At 45.1% G+C, this 22,393-nt stretch overlaps 1 protein-coding gene across 2 annotated transcripts in view; it reads left to right on the top strand.

Annotated features, from left to right (window-relative positions):
* arid1ab (AT-rich interactive domain 1Ab) overlaps nucleotides 1–22,393 on the top strand; it is a 180,372-nt gene that overhangs the window by 136,985 nt on the left and 20,994 nt on the right. For both annotated transcript variants that reach the window (XM_060904975.1, XM_060904974.1), the window contains exons 8-10: nucleotides 252–558; nucleotides 8,343–8,482; nucleotides 10,770–10,867. In XM_060904975.1, the coding sequence (XP_060760958.1) occupies nucleotides 252–558; nucleotides 8,343–8,482; nucleotides 10,770–10,867 (545 nt within the window). The remainder of the gene's footprint in view (nucleotides 1–251; nucleotides 559–8,342; nucleotides 8,483–10,769; nucleotides 10,868–22,393) is intronic.

The following is a 22,393-nucleotide window of genomic DNA, read 5'->3' as shown; positions in this document are numbered from 1 at the left end:
TTTAGCCAAGGGTCTGAATACTCGGCATGTAATGAGCCAGATGTTCCAGATACTAGCCTCTGTATTAGAAGAGAATGATTTTTCTGTGGCAGTGGCTTGAGATCCTGCACGTGCCCTCTTACCCATTACAGATTGGTCATTCTTATCGTTGCTGTATGATCACGAGGAGGAGATGACAGTCAGCTGCCTGCTCAGATTTTTAAATGTCGGTTTTCTTGGACAGCCTTCACAGTGTACACTCTCTTCCACAGGCTACCCGAGGCAGCAAGGCTATGCTGGCATGCCTGGTGCTAACTATCCTGGTGGTCCAGGCATGGGCAGCCCGATGAATCCCATGTCAGGGCAGGGAGGAGGCAGTGCATATAGTGGTATGCCTCCTGGGCGCATGGGTCCAGGACAGATGGGCTCAAGGCCGTATGGTCCTGGAATGAGTCCCAACATGGCTGGTATACCACCTCAAGTGGCTTCAGGGATGTGCCCTCCACCTGGCATGAACAGAAAACCCCAAGATCCAACCTCAGCAGGGATGCACCATGGTCCATCTAACTCCATACACAGGTAGGGTCCTGGAGCACTTGATCTGAAGATGAAGTACCAAGCAGGGACTCAACCACAACCTGTTTTAGTTTCTGTAACAGTGAGAATGGTGACAGACAGACAGACACCGGTACCCATGGAAGCAGATGTTCTCTTGGGCATGCGAAGTGGTGACTAGTGGTAGGGGCAAGTAATCAACTAATCCAGTGCTCGTGTAACTTCTGAACTGGTTCGTTACTTAGCTGATGATGTTTTCACACAAAATTAAAAATAAAGACCTGCTTTATATACAGTGGTGCTTGAAAGTTTGTGAACCCTTTAGAATCTTCTATATTTCTGCATAAATATGACCTAAAACATCATCAGATTTTCACACAAGTCCTAAAAGTAGATAAAGAGAACCCAGTTAAACAAATGAGACAAAAATATTATACTTGGTCATTTATTTATTGAGGAAAATGATCCAATATTGCATATCTGTGAGTGGCAAAAGTATGTGAACCTTTGCTTTCAGTATCTGGTGTGACCCCCTTGTGCAGCAATAACTGCAACTAAACGTTTGCGGTAACTGTTGATCAGTCCTGCACACCGGCTTGGAGGAATTTTAGCCCGTTCCTCCGTACAGAACAGCTTCAACTCTGGGATGTTGGTGGGTTTCCTCACATGAACTGCTCGCTTCAGGTCCTTCCACAACATTTCCATTGGATTAAGGTCAGGACTTTGACTTGGCCATTCCAAAACATTAACTTTATTCTTCTTTAGCCATTCTTTGGTAGAACGACTTGTGTGCTTAGGGTCGTTGTCTTGCTGCATGAACCACCTTCTCTTGAGATTCAGTTCATGGACAGATGTCCTGACATTTTACTTTAGAATTCGCTGGTATAATTCAGAATTCATTGTTCCATCAATGATGGCAAGCCGTCCTGGCCCAGATGCAGCAAAACAGGCCCAAACCATGATACTACCACCACCATGTTTCACAGATGGGATAAGGTTCTTATGCTGGAATGCAGTGTTTTCCTTTCTCCAAACATAACGCTTCTCATTTAAACCAGAGAGTCGTATTTTGGTCTCATCCATCCACAAAACATTTTTCCAATAGCCTTCTGGCTTGTCCACATGATCTTTAGCAAACTGCAGATGAGCAGCAATGTTCTTTTTGGAGAGCAGTGGCTTTCTTCTTGCAACCCTGCCATGCACACCATTGTTGTTCAGTGTTCTCCTGATGGCAGACTCATGAACATTAACATTAGCCAATGTGAGAGAGGCCTTCAGTTGCTTAGAAGTTACCCTGGGGTCCTTTGTGACCTTGCCGACTATCACACGCCTTGCTCTTGGAGTGATCTTTGTTGGTCGACCACTCCTGGGGAGGGTAACAATGGTCTTGAATTTCCTCCATTTGTACACAATCTGTCTGACTGTGGATTGGTGGAGTCCAAACTCTTTAGAGATGGTTTTGTAACCTTTTCCAGCCTGATGAGCATCAACAACGCTTTTTCTGAGGTCCTCAGAAATCTCCTTTGTTCGTGCCATGATACACTTCCACAAACATGTTGTGAAGATCAGACTTTGATAGATCCCTGTTCTTTAAATAAAACAGGGTGCCCACTCACACCTGATTGTCATCCCATTGATTGAAAACACCTGACTCTAATTTCACCTTCAAATTAACTGCTAATCCTAGAGGTTCACATACTTTTGCCACTCACAGATATGTAATATTGGATCATTTTCCTCAATAAATAAATGACGGAGTATAATATTTTTGTCTCATTTGTTTAACTGGGTTCTCTTTATCTACTTTTAGGACTCGTGTGAAAATCTGATGATGTTTTAGGTCATATTTATGCAGAAATATAGAAAATTCTAAAGGGTTCACAAACTTTCAAGCGCCACTGTACTTTATAAAATGTTCTTGGCACTGTTGCTTTACCAGCTCATAGGGTTGATGGGGATTGAGACACTGCACGTTTCTTGCGCTGCATTAATGCTTGGTTAAAAAAAAAAAAAAGAGTTAAACTGGATATATAATCTTTTTCAGACTTATCTCAGCACTGCTACTGAAGACAGTCTGTTTGTATTGTGTTTTCTCCAAACGTCAGTTGTCCGAATCGAATGATGATTTTTTTTTTGGGTTAGACCAGACGAGGTCTGCACCTTTTCTAACAGATGGTATGAATGACTGTAAAGACACCAAATAAACCGTTAGCGTTAAGATGGGTCTACTTGTACAAAACACTGATGTTTTCTGACTCCACTACACAGACAGGCAAACACAAAGGACTTCTAAAGGCCCTGTTTAGAACAGGGGTTCCCAACCTAGGGGTCATGACCCTGTGTGGGGTCGCTTGATTTTCAAATGAGGTTGAGACCTATTCACAGTCTCCCATTTTGTTTTATTCATTTATTTTACAAATATTTTTCTAACTGCGAAGACTGAATTTGTATGCTACTACTTTGAAACGTAACTGTGAGTCACGTTAAGGCGTATTTTTAATTTTTGTTTGGGTTTATGCGCCATTTCGACATTGAAAAATGGACGAAGTTACTTGTCCATCTGCGTTGGCTAGTTCCTTGACATCATCATAGTATCTCTGATTCAGTCAAAGAACTGAAAATGAACAAAAATATAATGAAGGCTACTCCTCGGACATTTCTTGGTGTGCTCTGAACGTGATTGTTCCCTTTGGAAGCGAAGCTAGATTAGTTGTCACTTATTTTACAGATACAGTATGTTACAGTAGTCTGAAATTATAAGTCTGGAATAAAAAATAATAGGGTTGTCAAGGCTTGGGGATACACACACACACACACACACACATTGTCCGTATAGAATAATTTGAAACACCCCCACCAACAAAAAATGTTGTTATTCATCTCATCTCATTATCTGTAGCCGCTTTATCCTGTTCTACAGGGTCGCAGGCAAGCTGGAGCCTATCCCAGCTGACTACGAGCGAAAGGCGGGGTACACCCTGGACAAGTCGCCAGGTCATCACAGGGCTGACACATAGACACAGACAACCATTCACACTCACATTCACACCTACGCTCAATTTAGAGTCACCAGTTAACCTAACCTGCATGTCTTTGGACTGTGGGGGAAACCGGAGCACCCGGAGGAAACCCACGCGGACACGGGGAGAACATGCAAACTCCGCACAGAAAGGCCCTCGCCGGCCACGGGGCTCAAACCCGGACCTTCTTGCTGTGAGGCGACAGCACTAACCACTACACCACCGTGCCGCCCAATGTTGTTATTATTATTATTATTATTATTACTGGTGCGCAATCACCAAAGGTGTGAAAAACACAGTTGTATCTGTTAGGATTTTTATTAATAGGTGTCCAAATATCAAAGGTGTTGGAACCCTGTTATATTTGTTAGGATTTTTAGTTTTCTTATTTCACTCCAAGCTGGCAGTATGAACTAATAAAAAAAAAAAAAAATGTTGTTAGACCCCACAGATCTTGCTATTGTTGAATTTTTAGGAGTCTTGCTTGTAAACATATTGAAATTAAGGTTATTAATATTATTATAGGGGCCACACACTCCCTAGGATTTGTTATAAAAACTTTGCATTGTTATTAAAAAATGTATTATTTTTCTGCAATAAAACTGATCATGCAAACCAAATGGTAGGTGCTACAGACGTGAAACGTTGTCAGTAGGTAGTAATCCCTCCAGCTGCTCCGGCGAGAGAGAGATGAGCCTGATGTGCTGAACGCTGGTGTTATAGAGAAGTGCTTTTTTTTTTTTTTTGCCATGTATTCCATGGGGTCTCCCAAACAAAAAGATTTTTAGCTAATTTGCTAATCTGTCAGTTGATCTGTGATGACCTGATTACTTAAAATAAAACATGGCCACCATCAGCCAATCAGATTTCAGCAGGCATGGCATTTGACAGGGTTAGCATTAAGCTACAGTCACAAAATGTGAATGGTAGAGCCTACTAATGATCCATTAGTGAATGACGCAGTCTCAACCAAATAATCCACAAGGGGACATTATTCATGGTATTTAAAAAAAAGTGTCTCTTGTAAAAATGTTCTACAGTGAAATTTCTTTTAGACCATTTAGCCCCACCCGAGGATCTCATCTCATCTCATTATCTCTAGCCGCTTTATCCTGTTCTACAGGGTCGCAGGCGAGCTGGAGCCTATCCCAGCTGACTACGGGTGAAAGGCGGGGTACACCCTGGACAAGTCGCCAGGTCATCACAGGGCTGACACATAGACACAGACAACCATTCACACTCACATTCACACCTACGCTCAATTTAGAGTCACCAGTTAACCTAACCTGCATGTCTTTGGACTGTGGGGGAAACCGGAGCACCCGGAGGAAACCCACGCGGACACGGGGAGAACATGCAAACTCCGCACAGAAAGGCCCTCGCCGGCCCCGGGGCTCGAACCCAGGACCTTCTTGCTGTGAGGCGACAGCGCTAACCACTACACCACCGTGCCGCCCCCCACCCGAGGATATTTGTAATAACATGCATCTTATGCAAAACCTATTTTTGCTGACTAGTCCTAGGATTTTTGCCCTCTCTTGGTGTCTAAGTATTCAAATATGCAGCTCAATAATTTTTTTTTTAATGCTGAGATAAACACCATGTGCCAATTAATCCTAGTGGGGTAGGGCTTAGTTTGATCAAATAACGTGGAACTTGGTGCATGGTTTTGCACAAAAATCCAAAGGCATGCTCGGTACAAGGGTGCGGTTACTCATGGGAAGTGGAGATGATTTCGACTAGCTGTTTTTCAGGAACCCAGATCAGAATCCAGTTTCACTTACTTGTACCAAATTTAGTAGGAAGTGAGGCAATTCAAAACCTCAATGTTTCTGTCCTCCTTGTAGATATTTCATGAGATTCTTACCATGGCTGTTAAATAAGGAGGCATAGTTACATACATGAGAATCATTGTCCTAATACCACCACCTGGCAACAGGAAGTGGCGAATAAATCAATCTTTTCAGTGTTCTTCTCACAGATCAGTTTCATATCACATTGGATCGGCTTGTCATTAACAAATTCTTGCAAAAAAAAAAGTTGCTGTTTTGAATAGTGTTGCCATGGCAATGTGATCAAATAACCCATGATGCAGTCCAAACAGATGGTGTTGCATAATTCCCATTTATGATGTAGGGTGTGGCTCAGCATTCACATGTATGTTCAGCGTATATATGACATAATAACATCCACATGCCAATAATTGCTCATGAAACGGGCATTGATGCACCCTCGGTACGTGGGCCAGCCAGTCGCTGCATGCAGCCCCGTTTTATTTTTTTTCTGAAGGGAGGAAATGAGGTCACAACCTTTCCCCTGAGTATAAATGTAGTCTTTTATACAACCCCGATTCCAAAAAAGTTGGGACAAAGTACAAATTGTAAATAAAAACGGAATGCAATGATGTGGAAGTTTCAAAATTCCATATTTTATTCAGAATAGAACATAGATGACATATCAAATGTTTAAACTGAGAAAATGTATCATCTCATCTCATCTCATTATCTCTAGCCGCTTTATCCTGTTCTACAGGGTCGCAGGCGAGCTGGAGCCTATCCCAGCTGACTACGGGTGAAAGGCGGGGTACACCCTGGACAAGTCGCCAGGTCATCACAGGGCTGACACATAGACACAGACAACCATTCACACTCACATTCACACCTACGCTCAATTTAGAGTCACCAGTTAACCTAACCTGCATGTCTTTGGACTGTGGGGGAAACCGGAGCACCCGGAGGAAACCCACACGGACACGGGGAGAACATGCAAACTCCGCACAGAAAGGCCCTCGTCGGCCCCGGGGCTCGAACCCAGACCTTCTTGCTGTGAGGCGACAGCGCTAACCACTACACCACCGTGCCGCCCAGAAAATGTATCATTTAAAGAGAAAAATTAGGTGATTTTAAATTTCATGACAACAACACATCTCAAAAAAGTCGGGACAAGGCCATGTTTCCTCACTGTGAGACATCCCCTTTTCTCTTTACAACAGTCTGTAAACGTCTGGGGACTGAGGAGACAAGTTGCTCAAGTTTAGGGATAGGAATGTTAACCCATTCTTGTCTAATGTAGGATTCTAGTTGCTCAACTGTCTTAGGTCTTTTTTGTTGTATCTTCCGTTTTATGATGCGCCAAATGTTTTCTATGGGTGAAAGATCTGGACTGCAGGCTGGCCAGTTCAGTACCCGGACCCTTCTTCTACGCAGCCATGATGCTGTAATTGATGCAGTATGTGGTTTGGCATTGTCATGTTGGAAAATGCAAGGTCTTCCCTGAAAGAGACGTCGTCTGGATGGGAGCATATGTTGCTCTAGAACCTGGATATACCTTTCAGCATTGATGGTGTCTTTCCAGATGTGTAAGCTGCCCATGCCACACGCACTAATGCAACCCCATACCATCAGAGATGCAGGCTTCTGAACTGAGCGCTGATAACAACTCGGGTCGTCCTTCTCCTCTTTAGTCCGAATGACACGGCGTCCCTGATTTCCATAAAGAACTTCAAATTTTGATTCATCTGACCACAGAACAGTTTTCCACTTTGCCACAGTCCATTTTAAATGAGCCTTGGCCCAGAGAAGACGTCTGCGCTTCTGGATCATGTTTCGATACGGCTTCTTCTTTGAACTATAGAGTTTTAGCTGGCAATGGCGAATGGCACAGTGAATTGTGTTCACAGATAATGTTCTCTGGAAATATTCCAGAGCCCATTTTCTCATCTCATCTCATCTCATTATCTCTAGCCGCTTTATCCTTCTACAGGGTCGCAGGCAAGCTGGAGCCTATCCCAGCTGACTACGGGCGAAAGGCGGGGTACACCCTGGACAAGTCGCCAGGTCATCACAGGGCTGACACATAGACACAGACAACCATTCACACTCACACCTACGCTCAATTTAGAGTCACCAGTTAACCTAACCTGCATGTCTTTGGACTGTGGGGGAAACCGGAGCACCCGGAGGAAACCCACGCGGACACGGGGAGAACATGCAAACCCCGCACAGAAAGGCCCTCGCCGGCCCCGGGGCTCGAACCCAGGACCTTCTTGCTGTGAGGCGACAGCGCTAACCACTACACCACCGTGCCGCCCCAGAGCCCATTTTGTGATTTCCAATACAGAAGCATGCCTGTATGTGATGCAGTGCCGTCTAAGGGCCCGAAGATCACGGGCACCCAGTATGGTTTTCCGGCCTTGACCCTTACGCACAGAGATTCTTCCAGATTCTCTGAATCTTTTGATGATATTATGCACTGTAGATGATGATATGTTCAAACTCTTTGCAATTTTGCACTGTCGAACTCCTTTCTGATATTGCTCCACTATTTGTCGGTGCAGAATTAGGGGGATTGGTGATCCTCTTCCCATCTTTACTTCTGAGAGCCGCTGCCACTCCAAGATGCTCTTTTTATACCCAGTCATGTTAATGACCTATTGCCAATTGACCTAATGAGTTGCAATTTGGTCCTCCAGCTGTTCCTTTTTTGTACCTTTAACTTTTCCAGCCTCTTATTGCCCCTGTCCCAACTTTTTTGAGATGTGTTGCTGTCATGAAATTTCAAATGAGCCAATATTTGGCATGAAATTTCAAAATGTCTCACTTTCGACATCTGATATGTTGTCTATGTTCTATTGTGAATACAATATCAGTTTTTGAGGTTTGTAAATTATTCATTCCGTTTTTATTTACAATTTGTACTTTGTCCCAACTTTTTTGGAATCGGGGTTGTACTATTGTGAGGCATAGCCAGTCATTGGTTTTATTCAGCTGAATAACTTGCTTTCTCCAGGCCTCCTGGTTATCCCAGTATGACCCAGGGGATGATGGGAGCTGGTTCTCCGTATGTGCCGCCTATGAACAGCATGCATGGGATAATGAACCAGGCAGGGCCGTACCCCATGGGTGGTAACGTGGCCAACAACTCTGCAGGTGAGCACTTTTTTTTTTTAATAATAAATACAACCCTACAGAAATTTTATTTGCAGAAAGTCTTCAGGTGGAGAAATGCAGGCATCGTGTAGTCAGAGTACTGGGTAGGCTTTCGCACATTTCATTAGACAGGGAGGCAAGATGCATGATAAGGCCAAAACTGAACTCCTTTATCTACTGTAAAGACTACTGTCCTGTCTCCAGATGTATCCTTCCACCCTTTGCATTCAACTTGAAGGGTTATTCTGGTGTCAAGTAAGACAACACTGTGTACGAGAACACTACAAACATCAAAAATCAAACCTTGCCCAGCCTTATGCTGATGATTTACTGCAGGTTTAACTGTCCTTATCCAAAGCAGCACAGTAACCTAGCACATGTTTATTATAGGAATATGTTAGGTGCAGCATTTGTGCAGAGTCTCCAAAAAGACCTTAAAGGAGAGTACCAGGATTTTTTAACCTCGACCTCATTTTCCCAAATACTCTTTGGGTCCAAATACAGTGGTGCTTGAAAGTTTGTGAACCCTTTAGAATTTTCTATATTTCAGCTTAAAAATGACCTAAAACATCATCAGATTTTCACACAAGTCCTAAAAGTAGATAAAGAGAACCCAGTTAAACAAATGAGACAAAAATATTACACTTGGTCATTTATTTATTGAGGAAAATGATCCAATATTACATATCTGTTAGTGGCAAAAGTATGTGAACATCTAGGATTAGCAGTTAATTTGAAGGTGAAATTAGAGTCAGGTGTTTTCAATCAATGGGATGACAATCAGGTGTGAGTGGGCATGCTGTTTTATTTAAAGAACAGGGATCTATCAAAGTCTGATCTTCACAACACATGTTTGTGGAAGTGTATCATGGCAGATCACTCCAAGAGCAAGGTGTGTAATAGTCAGCGAGGTCACAAAGGAACCCAGGGTAAACCCAAAGGACTTACAGGGTAACTTCGAAGCAACTGAAGGCCTCTCTCACATTGGCTAATGTTCATGAGTCCACCATCAGGAGAACACTGAACAACAATGGTGTGCATGGCAGGGTTGCAAGGAGAAAGCCACTGTTCTCCAAAAAGAACATTGCTGCTCGTCTGCAGTTTGCTAAAGATCACGTGGACAAGCCAGAAGGCTATTGGAAAAATGTTTTGTGGACTGATGAGACCAAAATAGAACTTTTTGGTTTAAAGGAGAAGCGTTATGTTTGGAGAAAGGAAAACACTGCATTCCAGCATAAGAACCTTATCCCATCTGTGAAACATGGTGGTGGTAGTATCATGGTTTGGGCCTGTTTTGCTGCATCTGGGCCAGGACGGCTTGCCATCGTTGATGGAACAATGAATTCTGAATTATACCAGCGAATTGTAAAGGAAAATGTCAGGACATCTGTCCATGAACTGAATCTCAAGAGAAGGTGGGTCATGCAGCAAGACAACGACCCTAAGCACACAAGTCATTCTACCAAAGAATGGTTAAAGAAGAATAAAGTTAATGTTTTGGAATGGCCAAGTCAAAGTCCTGACCTTAATCCAATGGAAATGTTGTGGAAGGACCTGAAGCGAGCAGTTCATGTGAGGAAACCCACCAACATCCCAGAGTTGAAGCTGTTCTGTACGGAGGAACGGGCTAAAATTCCTCCAAGCCGGTGTGCAGGACTGATCAACAGTTACTGGAAATGTTTAGTTGCAGTTATTGCTGCACAAGGGGGTCACACCAGATACTGAAAGCAAAGGTTCACATACTTTTGCCACTCACAGATATGTAATATTGGATCATTTTCCTCAATAAATAAATGACCAAGTATAATATTTTTGTCTCATTTTTTTAACCATGTTCTCTTTATCTACTTTTAGGACTTGTGTGAAAATCTGATGATGTTTTAGGTCATATTTATGCAGAAATATAGAAAATTCTAAAGCGTTCACAAACTTTCAAGCACCCCTGTATTTACTTGGGACAAAAACAATTGTAATTGATCTAGTATTGGGTTAGAATATTGTAAGAGCATACAATGGAATTCTATGGGGCAAACCTCCACGTCAAAGTAAAGTGCTTGTTTTGGTCACTGATAGACTCGTAATGTGTCATAAGTGTCTGACAACATGGAACCGGGTACCTACAGAGATACTCCTGTGTTAGAAGTGGTAGAAGCTTAAAGATTTCTTGGCGTAAAATCTTTTTGTCCGTTATGATACTCCTTATTAAAGAAGTTCCTTGGTTGATTCATGTGCCAAGTTGAATTGTGAAATGCATATAGTGCACAAATGCTTCCTTCGGTTTTCCCAGGTATGGCTCCCAGCCCAGAGTTTGGCATGGATAAACTTAACCAAAACCAGAAGATGAATAATAAAGTTGATGGGACTCCTAAAACAGAATCGAAAAAGGTAAGGATCTGTGTGAGTGTTTTTGAATTAACTGTAGCAGGAATAATGAGTTATAGCCTTTAACCGATGGTTACGTATGTAAGTGCGGTTCTGTGAATTTTGGATGACCACCAGAAGCGGTGCTTTAAGCACCTGGATGCCCACCACATGCATGTGCAGGTTGAGTGCTTATCAACAAAGTCACCTGTGACCTGGGTGATGTATGCCCCTCGCCCCAGCACTAAAGGCACGTTCACCCAGGAAGTGAACTCTTGGCAATCTTCTTGCAAGTATTCCGAGTGACTGCCAAACTCTGGCGGTCATTTAGAATTCATAGAACCGTGGTTACATATGTAACCATCATTCTATTTCATTTTTACTGACTGCCAGAGGCGGTGCTTTAAGCACCTGGATGACTAATACCAACAAGGAAACAAGCAAGACCTACTTGCCCCTTTAAGAGAGCTGTGAAGGAGTAGGAAGAATGGCTGTTGCCACTGGGTTGTGAGAGACCACATTAACCCTATAGAATCTTGCAAATGTGCAGGTTGATGTCCATGATGCAGCTGCACAGATATCTGAAAGAGGAACCCCTCATAGGGCCACCCATGACATAGACACGCTCCTCGTTGAGTGACCCCTCACATGAGGGATTGGGAGACCACTGCCCCTATAGGCATAGACAATAGCATCTACAATCCATTTCGACAGCTGCTGTTTGGACAAGGCATGAGCTTATCTATGCCCTGTATGACAGACAAACAGTGAATCTGACTGCTGGAAGTCAGCAGTGGTTTCAACATAAGTCTTTAATGCTCACACTGGGCACACTAAGTATGCACTCTGCCCCTGCTCATCCTCTTGAGTTGAGGGCTCAAAAGCTGCCAGACTGAGGGGCTAGTTTGTGTAAAAAGATGAAAAGGTCTTTGGGAGAAAGGAAGGGTTAGGCCATAACCCATGTGCCAGCTCACATGCAGCCTGCAACAAATGCTCCTGATCCTTTTTCTCTATTTTTTCTACTTATCTTTTTTTTTTTTTTACCGTTACCATAACACTGTAATCAAGCCACTATGAGGGTTGCAAGAGTCTTGGTGTTTTTGCTTGCAGTCGCAAAACTTTTTTTCAGCGCAGCCACGCAACAACTCCACGCTGCCCGCATTGTTTACACCAGGGATCAGCTGATTGAACTGAAGCCGGCCGCTCTAGCAACAAGACCGGAAGAGAACCCTGCAGAAATTTGGCGGAAAACACACAGAGGATGCAGAGGAAATAAGAAGTTATGGAGGAAGAGGGTGGCTTTGAGACAACGGAAGCTTATTGAAAAATCTTATAAGCTGTGTCTCCCCTCAATCATCAACGGGAACGTGAGGTCCCTCGGGAATAAAACGGACGAGCTGACAGCACTGGCCCAAAGTCAGATGGAGTATCGGGAGTGCAGTTTAATGTGCTTCATGGAGACATGGCTGCACAGGGATGTTCCTGACAACAATGCTACAATCAAGGGCTTTCACATGGTGCGTGCGGACAGAGACTGCGACAGGAGTGGTAAGCGCAAAGGGGGAGGGCTTGCTGTTCTTGTGAACAACCGGTGGTGTAACCCAGCTCACATCACCGTGAAGGAGCGCATCTGCAGCCCGGATGTTGAACTGTGTGCTGTCGGACTTCGTCCATATTATCTGCCCAGGGAGTTTTCCAATGTTATCATGGTGACTGTTTATGTTCCCCCCTCTGCAAACCCGAACACTGCTTGTGACACTATCCACTCTGCAACAGCCCGGCTACAGACTCAACACCCGAGCGCATTCATTGCTATCTCGGGTGACTTTAATCATATTGATTTGGACACAACACTTTCCACTTTCACCCAATTTGTGAACTGTCCTACCAGAGAGGGAAGAACAATAGACCTGCTGTATGCTAATGTTAAAGAGGCTTACAGCTCTTCCCCCCTCCCCCCACTGGGCAGGTCAGACCACAACCTGATTCACCTCTCCCCCTGCTATGTGCCTCTGGTGAAGAGACTGCCCACCACATCAAAGATAGTGAGGAGATGGACAGACGAGGCTAACAAGACACTGAAGGGATGCTTCGAGGTGACAGACTGGCAGACACTGTGTGAGCCCCACGGAGACAACATTGATGGGCTCACAGAGTACATCACGGGATACATCAACTTCTGTGTGGACACCATTGTCCCAGCTAGGACTGTCAGCTGTTACCCCAACAACAAGCCGTGGGTAACGAAGGACATCAAAGCCCTCTTAAATGAGAAAAAGGGGGCTTTCAGAGCCGGCAATAAGGAGGAGGTGCGAGGAGTACAGCGTGAACTGAGAGCAACGATCAGGGAGGCCAAGGATAAGTACAGGAAGAAACTGGAGTGGAAACTCCAACAGAACAACATGAGAGAGGTGTGGAGTGGAATGAAGACCATCACTGGTTACAAGCCAACCAACAGTGAAGGAGTGGATGGCAATGTGGAAAGGGCGAATGAGCTGAATATCAACTTTAACAGATTTGATGGCGTGACCCCAACCCACCACCACCATTCTTCTGCGGGATGGCTACAACCACACACTTTACATTTTCTCCCCTCCCCTGCGTCTTCTTGCCCTACCTCATCCCCATTTCATGACTTCGCTTGCACCTCCTCAACAGACCCCCTGGCTGAGCACCCCCCCCAAGAAACACCTTCATCCCTCCCCCACCCGTCACCCCCACACTGATCATCAACGAGGAGCAAGTGAGAAGACAGCTGAAGAGACTCCATGCAGGAAAATCAGCAGGCCCGGATGGTGTTAGCCCTAGGGCCCTGAAGACCTGTGCCCTCCAGCTAAGTGGAGTACTTCAGCATGTCTTCAACATGAGCCTGGGTCTTCAGAGGGTCCCCGTGCTGTGGAAGACATCATGCCTTGTCCCTGTACCGAAGAAGCCACTTCCTAGCGACCTCAAAGACTACAGGCCCATGGCATTGACATCACACATTATGAAGACCCTGGAGAGACTCATCCTGGAGCAGATCCGGCCTATGGTCCAACCACTTCTTGACCCCCTTCAGTTTGCCTACCAGCCCTGTCTTGGAGTAGAGGACGCAATCATCTACCTGCTCAACAAAGTCTACGGACACCTGGACAAGCCAGCCAGCACTGTGAGGATCATGTTTTTTGATTTCTCTAGTGCTTTTGATACCATCCAGCCAGCTCTGCTGGGTGAGAAGTTGACAGCGATGCAGGTGGATGCCCCACTGGTGTCCTGGATTGTAGATTATTTGACTGGCAGACCACAGTACGTGCGTTTGCAGGGCTGTGTGTCGGACAGAGTGATCAGCAATACCGGGGCTCCGCAAGGGACTGTTCTTTCTCCTTTCCTTTTCACTCTCTACACCACTGATTTCAACTACTGCACGGAGACCTGCCACCTCCAGAAATTTTCTGATGACTCTGCAGTGGTTGGACGTATTACCGGTGGTGATGAGAGCGAGTACAGGATGGTGGTGGACAACTTTGTCACGTGGAGCAGGAAGAACCACCTACAGCTCAACGTGACGAAGACGAAAGAACTGGTGGTCAATCTGAAGAGAATCAGGGCTCTGGTGAATCTTGTTAACATCCAAGGGGTCAGTGTGGACATGGTGGAGGAATATAAGTACCTGGGGTTGTACTTGGACAATAAACTGGACTGGTCCAAAAACATGGACACTGTATACAAAAAGGGCCAGAGCCGTCTCCATTTTCTGAGACGGCTAAGGTCCTTCAACATCTGCCGAGCGATGCTGCGGATGTTCTATGAGTCTGTGGTAGCCAGCACCATCCTGTACGCTGTCGTTTGCTGGGGCAGCGGCTTGAAGGTGAAGGACACTAACAGACTCAATAAGATCATCAGGGAGGCCGGCCATGTTGTAGGCATGGAACTGGACTCTCTGACAGTGGTGTTGGAGAAGAGGGCACTGTCCAAAATAAAATCTTAGACTGTCCTTCCCACCCTCTACATGAGGAGCTGATCAGCCACAGAAGCACATTCAGTAAACGGCTGATTCTTCCACACTGCACAACTGAGAGACACAGGAAATCATTCCTACCTGTTGCTGTCAAGCTGTACAATGCCACTGTACAACTGTGGTACACTTCTTACCATGTATCCTTAACTCAGGTGCAATATATGTATATAGGAATCATTGTATATAAAATCACTTCATTTTGCTTTTAATTAAGTTATTGAACTTATTTAAACTTATTTTATTTTTATTTATTCTTTTTGAAGGACAATTTTATCTTCTATTTTTAGACATATTTACTTCTTCCTTGATTCAGGAGCTTGGTTGCAATTTTGAATTTCCCTCCGGGGATTAATAAAGTAATTCTGATTCTGATAAGGTTACCCCTGTGTCACCAGGATTCCAATGTAGGCACTCTTGGCTCACTGATGAGGTGTGCAACTCACCTACTCATCTGGCCAAAGCCATGGCTAAGAGAAACACTGTATTCATAGACAAATACTTCAATTCCAACCTCTCTGGATGTTCAAATGGGGGTTGGCACAGTGCTTTTAATACAAAGGACAAGTCCCAAGAGGGTACTGGGTTTCTCCAAGGTGGTCTTAGTCTTTGCACACCCTTAAGAAAGTGTGTCACAAGAGTATGGGACCCAACAGTCCTTCCATCTACTCTGTTATGCATGGCTGAGATGGCGGTTATATAAACCTTGATGGTGGAGTCTGCAAGGCCTTTGTCAAGGCGGGACTGGAGAAAACTGAGACTTACTGGTATAGAACAGCATGTCGGTTCCTGATCTTGTGCGTGGCACCATTCAGGGAAAAAAAGCTTCCATCTGTTAGCCTAGAACGCATTGGTGGCAGGTGCCTGGGAGCTGTTGATGGTCCGCACAACTGTTGGATTACAGGATCCTAACAATGGCTCTGGCCCTTCAAAGGCCAGACCCAGAGTTGCAGCCAAGCTGGGTTCATATGCCAGATTTGACCTTATAGCTGTGAGAGGAGGTCCTGTCATACAGGGAGGCACCAGGGCTCCCTGTCCAGTAACCTGTGTAATATTGGGAACTACACTCTCCTGGGCTATCTGGGGGCTATTAGTAGCACCTCGTGATTCCCATTGAGGATCTTGTCTAGAGTGGGCAGTGTTAACGGTAGTGGGGGGGGGGGGAAGCGTACCATAGCTGATCTGTGGCCACACATGAGTCAGCGCATCTTGGCCCAAGGGGCTTGTTGGTTCCCCCAGACAATATCAGAGGGAACTGTGTTGTTGCCTGTGAGGCGAAAAGATCTACCTCCGCCTTGCCATATCTGTGCCAAATCTCTTTCACCACTTCAGGATGCAGCCTCCATTCCCCAGGATGGGGGCATTGCTAGGATAGGAGATCTGCTGCCCTGTTCTGAGTGCCTGGTAAGTGTATTGCCCTCAAGCTCAATAGGTGAGTATGGGCCCACAGTAATAGCTGTTGCGCTCCCCTTAAGGACTGTTTGGACCTGGTGCTCCCCTGGTGGTTTATATGGTAAACCACAGATGTGATGTCTTTCCTTATAAGGACATGTTTCCCTACCAGCACTGGGAGGAAATGTTTGAGGGCGAGTGGAACAACCTATAGCTCCAACACCTTTGTGTTGTTCCTGCTGCTGAAGACTCTACTGGCCTCTGACCATTCTGCATTGCCACACTGTTCCCCACTCTGCTAGGGAGGCATCTGTGGCCATAGCCTCTCTGCGGGAAGGGATAGACCCTAAAAGAACACCCTGAGTGAGATGTTTTTCTCTTCCATGGGTGCAGGCATCTTAGGTAGCTGGCAGTGACTCTGACCAGCTTGCATCTGTGTTGAGTGAGGTGCAGACAAAGATTGTTCAGCCTCATAACAGATGAGGCTGGTGTGAGCATGCCTAGCAGTCTGAGACATGATAAGAGAGGCAGAGCCCTGGCCTTGAAGTGAGTGATGAGCTGGAGGATGTTGTGAATCTACCGCGGAGAGGAGGTGGCAGTCATCAGCTGTGAGTCCAACTGGATGCCAAGAAACTGTGCGCTGACTGGGTATAAGGGAGCTCTTTTCGTGATTTGTCAGTTCTAGCTTGGTGACATGGGACATCGGTGAACCTGATTCCCTCAAAGCATCTACCCTTGACTAGGAACAGATCAGCCAATCACCCAGGTAGGGTGAAAATGTGCATCCCTCTAGCCTGTAGTGGGGACAGCGCTGCTGCTACACACCTTGTAAAGACTCTTGGTGCTAGTGAGATTCCAAATGGGAGCACACGAAACTGATAAGCCTTGCCCTCGAAGGCAAAATGGAGGAACCGCCTGTGCTGAGGTATGATGGGAACGTGAAAGTATGTATCTTTCAGGTCGATGGTTGTAAACCAGTCATTCTGCCTGATGCCTTGCAGCACATCCACTGTTCTTAATATATGGAACCTTGAGGTACTTGTTCAGAGGCCTCAAATCCAATATGGGGTGAAGTCCGCCATTGTTTTTTGGGATAATGAAATAAGTGGAATAGAATCCACTGTCCTGTGAACAACTGTCTAATGGCTCGATGGTACCCTTCTCCAGGAGAGTCGAGACCTCCTGGCAGTCCTTGACAATGGTCATTTTGACCTCATGGAACCTCGGTGGTCGACGTCTGAATTGAATGCTGTAATCCTGTGACAGGGTTGACATAACCCATGGGTCTGATGTAAGCGCTTCCCAGTACCTGAGCTGCTGCTTTGTGAAGCACCCGGCTGCGGGAGAGATACAGTCATTGTCTGCCCCCTCGCCCCTTCCTAGAGAGGTGACAGCCAGAAGACTGGCCACACTGTACCAATTGTGGGCTGGGTGTGGGTTGACTGGCGAAACCTGTCTGAGCGTTATGCCCTTGGTATTGTCTGAGCCATATTTATTGCCACAGAGGGTCTTGGTCGGGGGGCGTCACGGCACAGACTGGCAAACTGCTGTCTGGTCTGTGCAGCCTTTAGGCTATGCTCCAGAGCTTGCTGTGCAGCAGGTCCAAACAGCTGTCCCAGAATTACAGGAAGAGAGCAGAGAGCTTTCCTGCAGGGTTCCAGAAGTGGAGACTGGGCCAGCCATACTTGATGCTGAGCAAGGGTTAGCGAAGACATTAGCCTGCCTAACTCTCTGGTCGTATAGGTGAATGCCTGCAAAGAGGCATCACTCAGGCTCTGGGCAGAAGGGTTGACCTCAGAGGTCTTCAACGTCTGGGTCAGGGCAAGTATAAGGTGTGACATAGAATTCCCAATGCATCCCATACGAGCTGCTGTGTCGTAGCTCCTTACAATCAGATCGTCTGTCAAATGGCATTGTGGCTGGGGACAACGTGCATCAGGCTCAAGTGCTTCATCAGGCAACAACGCCAGGATAGCTCTATATTGGGCATGCGGTCTAGGCCATGATCAGCTGCATCCTGCATGCTAGCTAGTGCTCTGCAGTCGCTGGGAAGAGGAGAGAAGCATCTGGGGTCAGCCCAGCATCTCTGCTGCACCTTCATACATGGGGCTGAAGGTGCAGGCTGAGAGGTCTTCTTGAAAAAGGCACTTTGAGGGGTCACCTGGGCTGGTGCTGCATCCAACCCCAGACATGCTAGAGCCATCTTCACAGCAGGCCTGACTGATGTCTGGCTAGTCTTGGAGCCCATCAGTGAACTGTGGCTCGTCTCCTGGGAGTTGGGATGAGAGCAGTGGGAGCTCTCCTCTATCTCCTCCTCAACACCCTTACAGCTGAGAACTAGGCTCTCTAAAGCCCTAGTGGAGAGGGCATCTTCCTCCTGGATCTCAAAGGCTGGTGACAGTACCAGAGGCAGTCTCAGAAGGAGACTCTTGTGCAGCTGCAGTGGGTACGCTAGCAGGCTGTGCACTAGGTTGTTGCAGATTAAGTACTGTAGGAGGGTCTTAACCTCTGCAAACTCAGAGGCCAAAGTATCAACCTTTTGGGCCAGAGGATCTACTTTCCTGGGTTTGTTCCTGGTGGGGGCCTCCTGTGACTCAGATCTGCGGTGCTTGTGTGCACTAGGAGACACAGTGCTGTTCCTCTGTACAGAGGGCGGTTGAGAGCTTATTTTGCTCTCTAGTTGGGCTAGCCTGGCCAACAGTGTTGCTAGACTCATGCAGCTGCAATTCATACATGCCAGCTCTGTCAGTCCCTGCCTAAAGTGTTCAACCCCGAGGCAAGAGTGACATTGATCATGGCCATCTTCTGGCTCAAGAAGGGCTTGGCAATCAATGCACATCATAGCCATTATCAACTACTGCTTCCACTAGCCCTAGGTTGACGCAGTAGCCTAATTACTAGCCTATTCAGAGGGTTTCCCCAAAGTAGCTGTGTAAGTGAAATACTGTGCAGCAAGTGTATTTGGTGCAGTTAGGGGCAAACAACCGCCTTGCACTTACTTAATAATAAACGAACACAGACTAATTACATAATTAGACTTCCCTACGAACAACGCATCAATTCTACAACCCCGATTCCAAAAAAGTTGGGACAAAGTACAAATTGTAAATAAAAACGGAATGCAATGATGTGGAAGTTTCAAAATTCCATATTTTATTCAGAATAGAAGATAGATGACATATCAAATGTTTAAACTGAGAAAATGTATCATTTAAAGAGAAAAATTAGGTGATTTTAAATTTCATGACAACAACACATCTCAAAAAAGTTGGGACAAGGCCATGTTTCCCACTGTGAGACATCCCCTTTTCTCTTTACAACAGTCTGTAAACGTCTGGGGACTGAGGAGACAAGTTGCTCAAGTTTAGGGATAGGAATGTTAACCCATTCTTGTCTAATATAGGATTCTAGTTGCTCAACTGTCTTAGGTCTTTTTTGTCGTATCTTCTGTTTTATGATGCGCCAAATGTTTTCTATGGGTGAAAGATCTGGACTGCAGGCTGGCCAGTTCAGTACCCGGACCCTTCTTCTACGCAGCCATGATGCTGTGATTGATGCCGTATGTGGTTTGGCATTGTCATGTTGGAAAATGCAAGGTCTTCCCTGAAAGAGATGTCATCTGGATGGGAGCATATGTTGCTCTAGAACCTGGATATACTTTTCAGCATTGATGGTGTCTTTCCAGATGTGAAAGCTGCCCATGCCACACGCACTAATGCAACCCCATACCATCAGAGATGCAGGCTTCTGAACTGAGCGCTGATAACAACTTGGGTTGTCCTTCTCCTCTTTAGTCCGAATGACACGGCGTCCCTGATTTCCATAAAGAACTTCAAATTTTGATTCGTCTGACCACAGAACAGTTTTCCACTTTGCCACAGTCCATTTTAAATGAGCCTTGGCCCAGAGAAGACGTCTGCACTTCTGGATCATGTTTCGATACGGCTTCTTCTTTGAACTATAGAGTTTTAGCTGGCAACGGCGGATGGCACGGTGAATTGTGTTCACAGATAATGTTCTCTGGAAATATTCCTGAGCCCATTTTGTGATTTCCAATACAGAAGCATGCCTGTATGTGATGCAGTGCCGTCTAAGGGCCCGAAGATCACGGGCACCCAGTATGGTTTTCCGGCCTTGACCCTTACGCACAGAGATTCTTCCAGATTCTCTGCATCTTTTGATGATATTATGGACTGTAGATGATGATATGTTCAAACTCTTTGCAGTTTTACACTGTCGAACTCCTTTCTGATATTGCTCCACTATTTGTCGGCGCAGAATTAGGGGGATTGGTGATCCTCTTCCCATCTTTACTTCTTAGAGCCGCTGCCACTCCAAGATGCTCTTTTTATACCCAGTCATGTTAATGACCTATTGCTGATTGACCTAATGAGTTGCAATTTGGTCCTCCAGCTGTTCCTTTTTTGTACCTTTAACTTTTCCAGCCTCTTATTGCCCCGTCCCAACTTTTTTGAGATGTGTTGCTGTCATGAAATTTCAAATGAGCCAATATTTGGCATGAAATTTCAAAATGTCTCACTTTCGACATTTGATATGTTGTCTATGTTCTATTGTGAATACAATATCAGTTTTTGAGATTTGTAAATTATTGCATTCCATTTTTATTTACAATTTGTACTTTGTCCCAACTTTTTTGGAATCGGGGTTGTACAATATAAACGAAAATTGTGGGGAATAACCCTTAAGTGTAGCTTCTTAATTAATCCAGGCGAGTAGCCAGTCTTTGATAGCAATAGCAATTTAACATAAAAGTGGATAGTTTCCATCCAACTCTCAAACAAAGGCCTGTTATGCTAACACAGTTTGCAGTTCATAACGGAGAGCTTAGAGGGGAGATCCCAGACCGATACTCAAATTAATTGCATTTGAGATCAGCGTTAAGACGAGAAACACCACATGATCATGAACTTAGTTATTCCTCTTAGACTGCCAATTCAGAGCGAGTCCACTCATATATGGCTTAAATTAAAAAAAAGATCTACTTACCTGTTGTCGTATAACATCATCCGTGGCTGGCTCGAAAGCCTACGGAACACACTTAACTGTAAATAAAAGGCTAATTGCAGTCTTTGGAGGGCGAAAGTTTGCAGCTCCAAGTCGTCTCAAGTTACAAGACTACCAGCGATGCCTGTACACTCCTGAAAAAAACCTGCTTACCAACGCAAGAAGATAGCAAGAGGTCACTTCCTGGGTGACTGTGCCTTTAGTGCTGGGGCAAGGGGGCATACATCACCCAGGTCACAGGTGACTTTGTTGATACAAACACTCGACCTGCACGCTCATGTGATGGACATCCAGGTGCTTAAAACACTGCTTCTGGTGCTCAGTAGAAATTAAATAGAACCTATGTTCACACCAAACGCGTGAGTCGGTGGCGAGACCGTTGGCGGTGCATCTTGGGCAGCGGGGTGTCAGAATGAAGTTGAAGTCCAGGCAGCTTTATGGTAATGAGCGGTTCAGCCAATCGGAATTTAGAAAAGCTCAGGTCTAAAGAATACTAGAGAACACAGTCATGTAAATTTTGGTTCCATTCAAACCATTCCCAGGTAGCTGAGCATAGAGGAAAAACTGAGTGGGTTTTGCCGTTTATGATGTGACCCTGGTTGCATACAGGGACATCAATTTTTAAAAAAATGCATGGACCAAGGAGTCGGAAACTGTAGGTTTTTCAAGTGAGTTGGTGAAGTGCATAATATATTTTGTGGAAGTAGGAGGGAATTACATGATAATTAGTCCATAGCGTGCAGAAGAGTGTTGGCTGTTTACTTGTACGTAACTTGAATGATGCTGTCGAATGGGACGTATTACGAGACAAGAGGTGTGTGTTGGATCTGTTTGGGGGATTTTTTTTTGCAGCAATGCGAAAAAAAAAAAGTAAAAACAAAAACATTTAAAAAAAAATTTCTATTATTTTAGTTACTTAAATTGTGTTTTTAAAAGTTATTTCTATTAAGATATAAGATTCCGGTTGACGTGTTTGCTTTGTGGCCCTTTTAAATCAATAAAGTTTTCAAGATGAAGCATTCTGAACGACCTGCCATTCTGAAGAGCTGCCTATTTCATCCACATTACAGAGCATCCACGAATGTACCAGCGTCACTGGCAGAGCTGCCAGAGCGAATTTTGATGTGAACGTAGGATAA

Source organism: Neoarius graeffei, chromosome 22 (genome assembly GCF_027579695.1).
Source record: "Neoarius graeffei isolate fNeoGra1 chromosome 22, fNeoGra1.pri, whole genome shotgun sequence".
Taxonomy (NCBI): Eukaryota; Metazoa; Chordata; class Actinopteri; order Siluriformes; family Ariidae; genus Neoarius; species Neoarius graeffei.
This window is presented reverse-complemented; position numbering and strand designations above follow the sequence as displayed.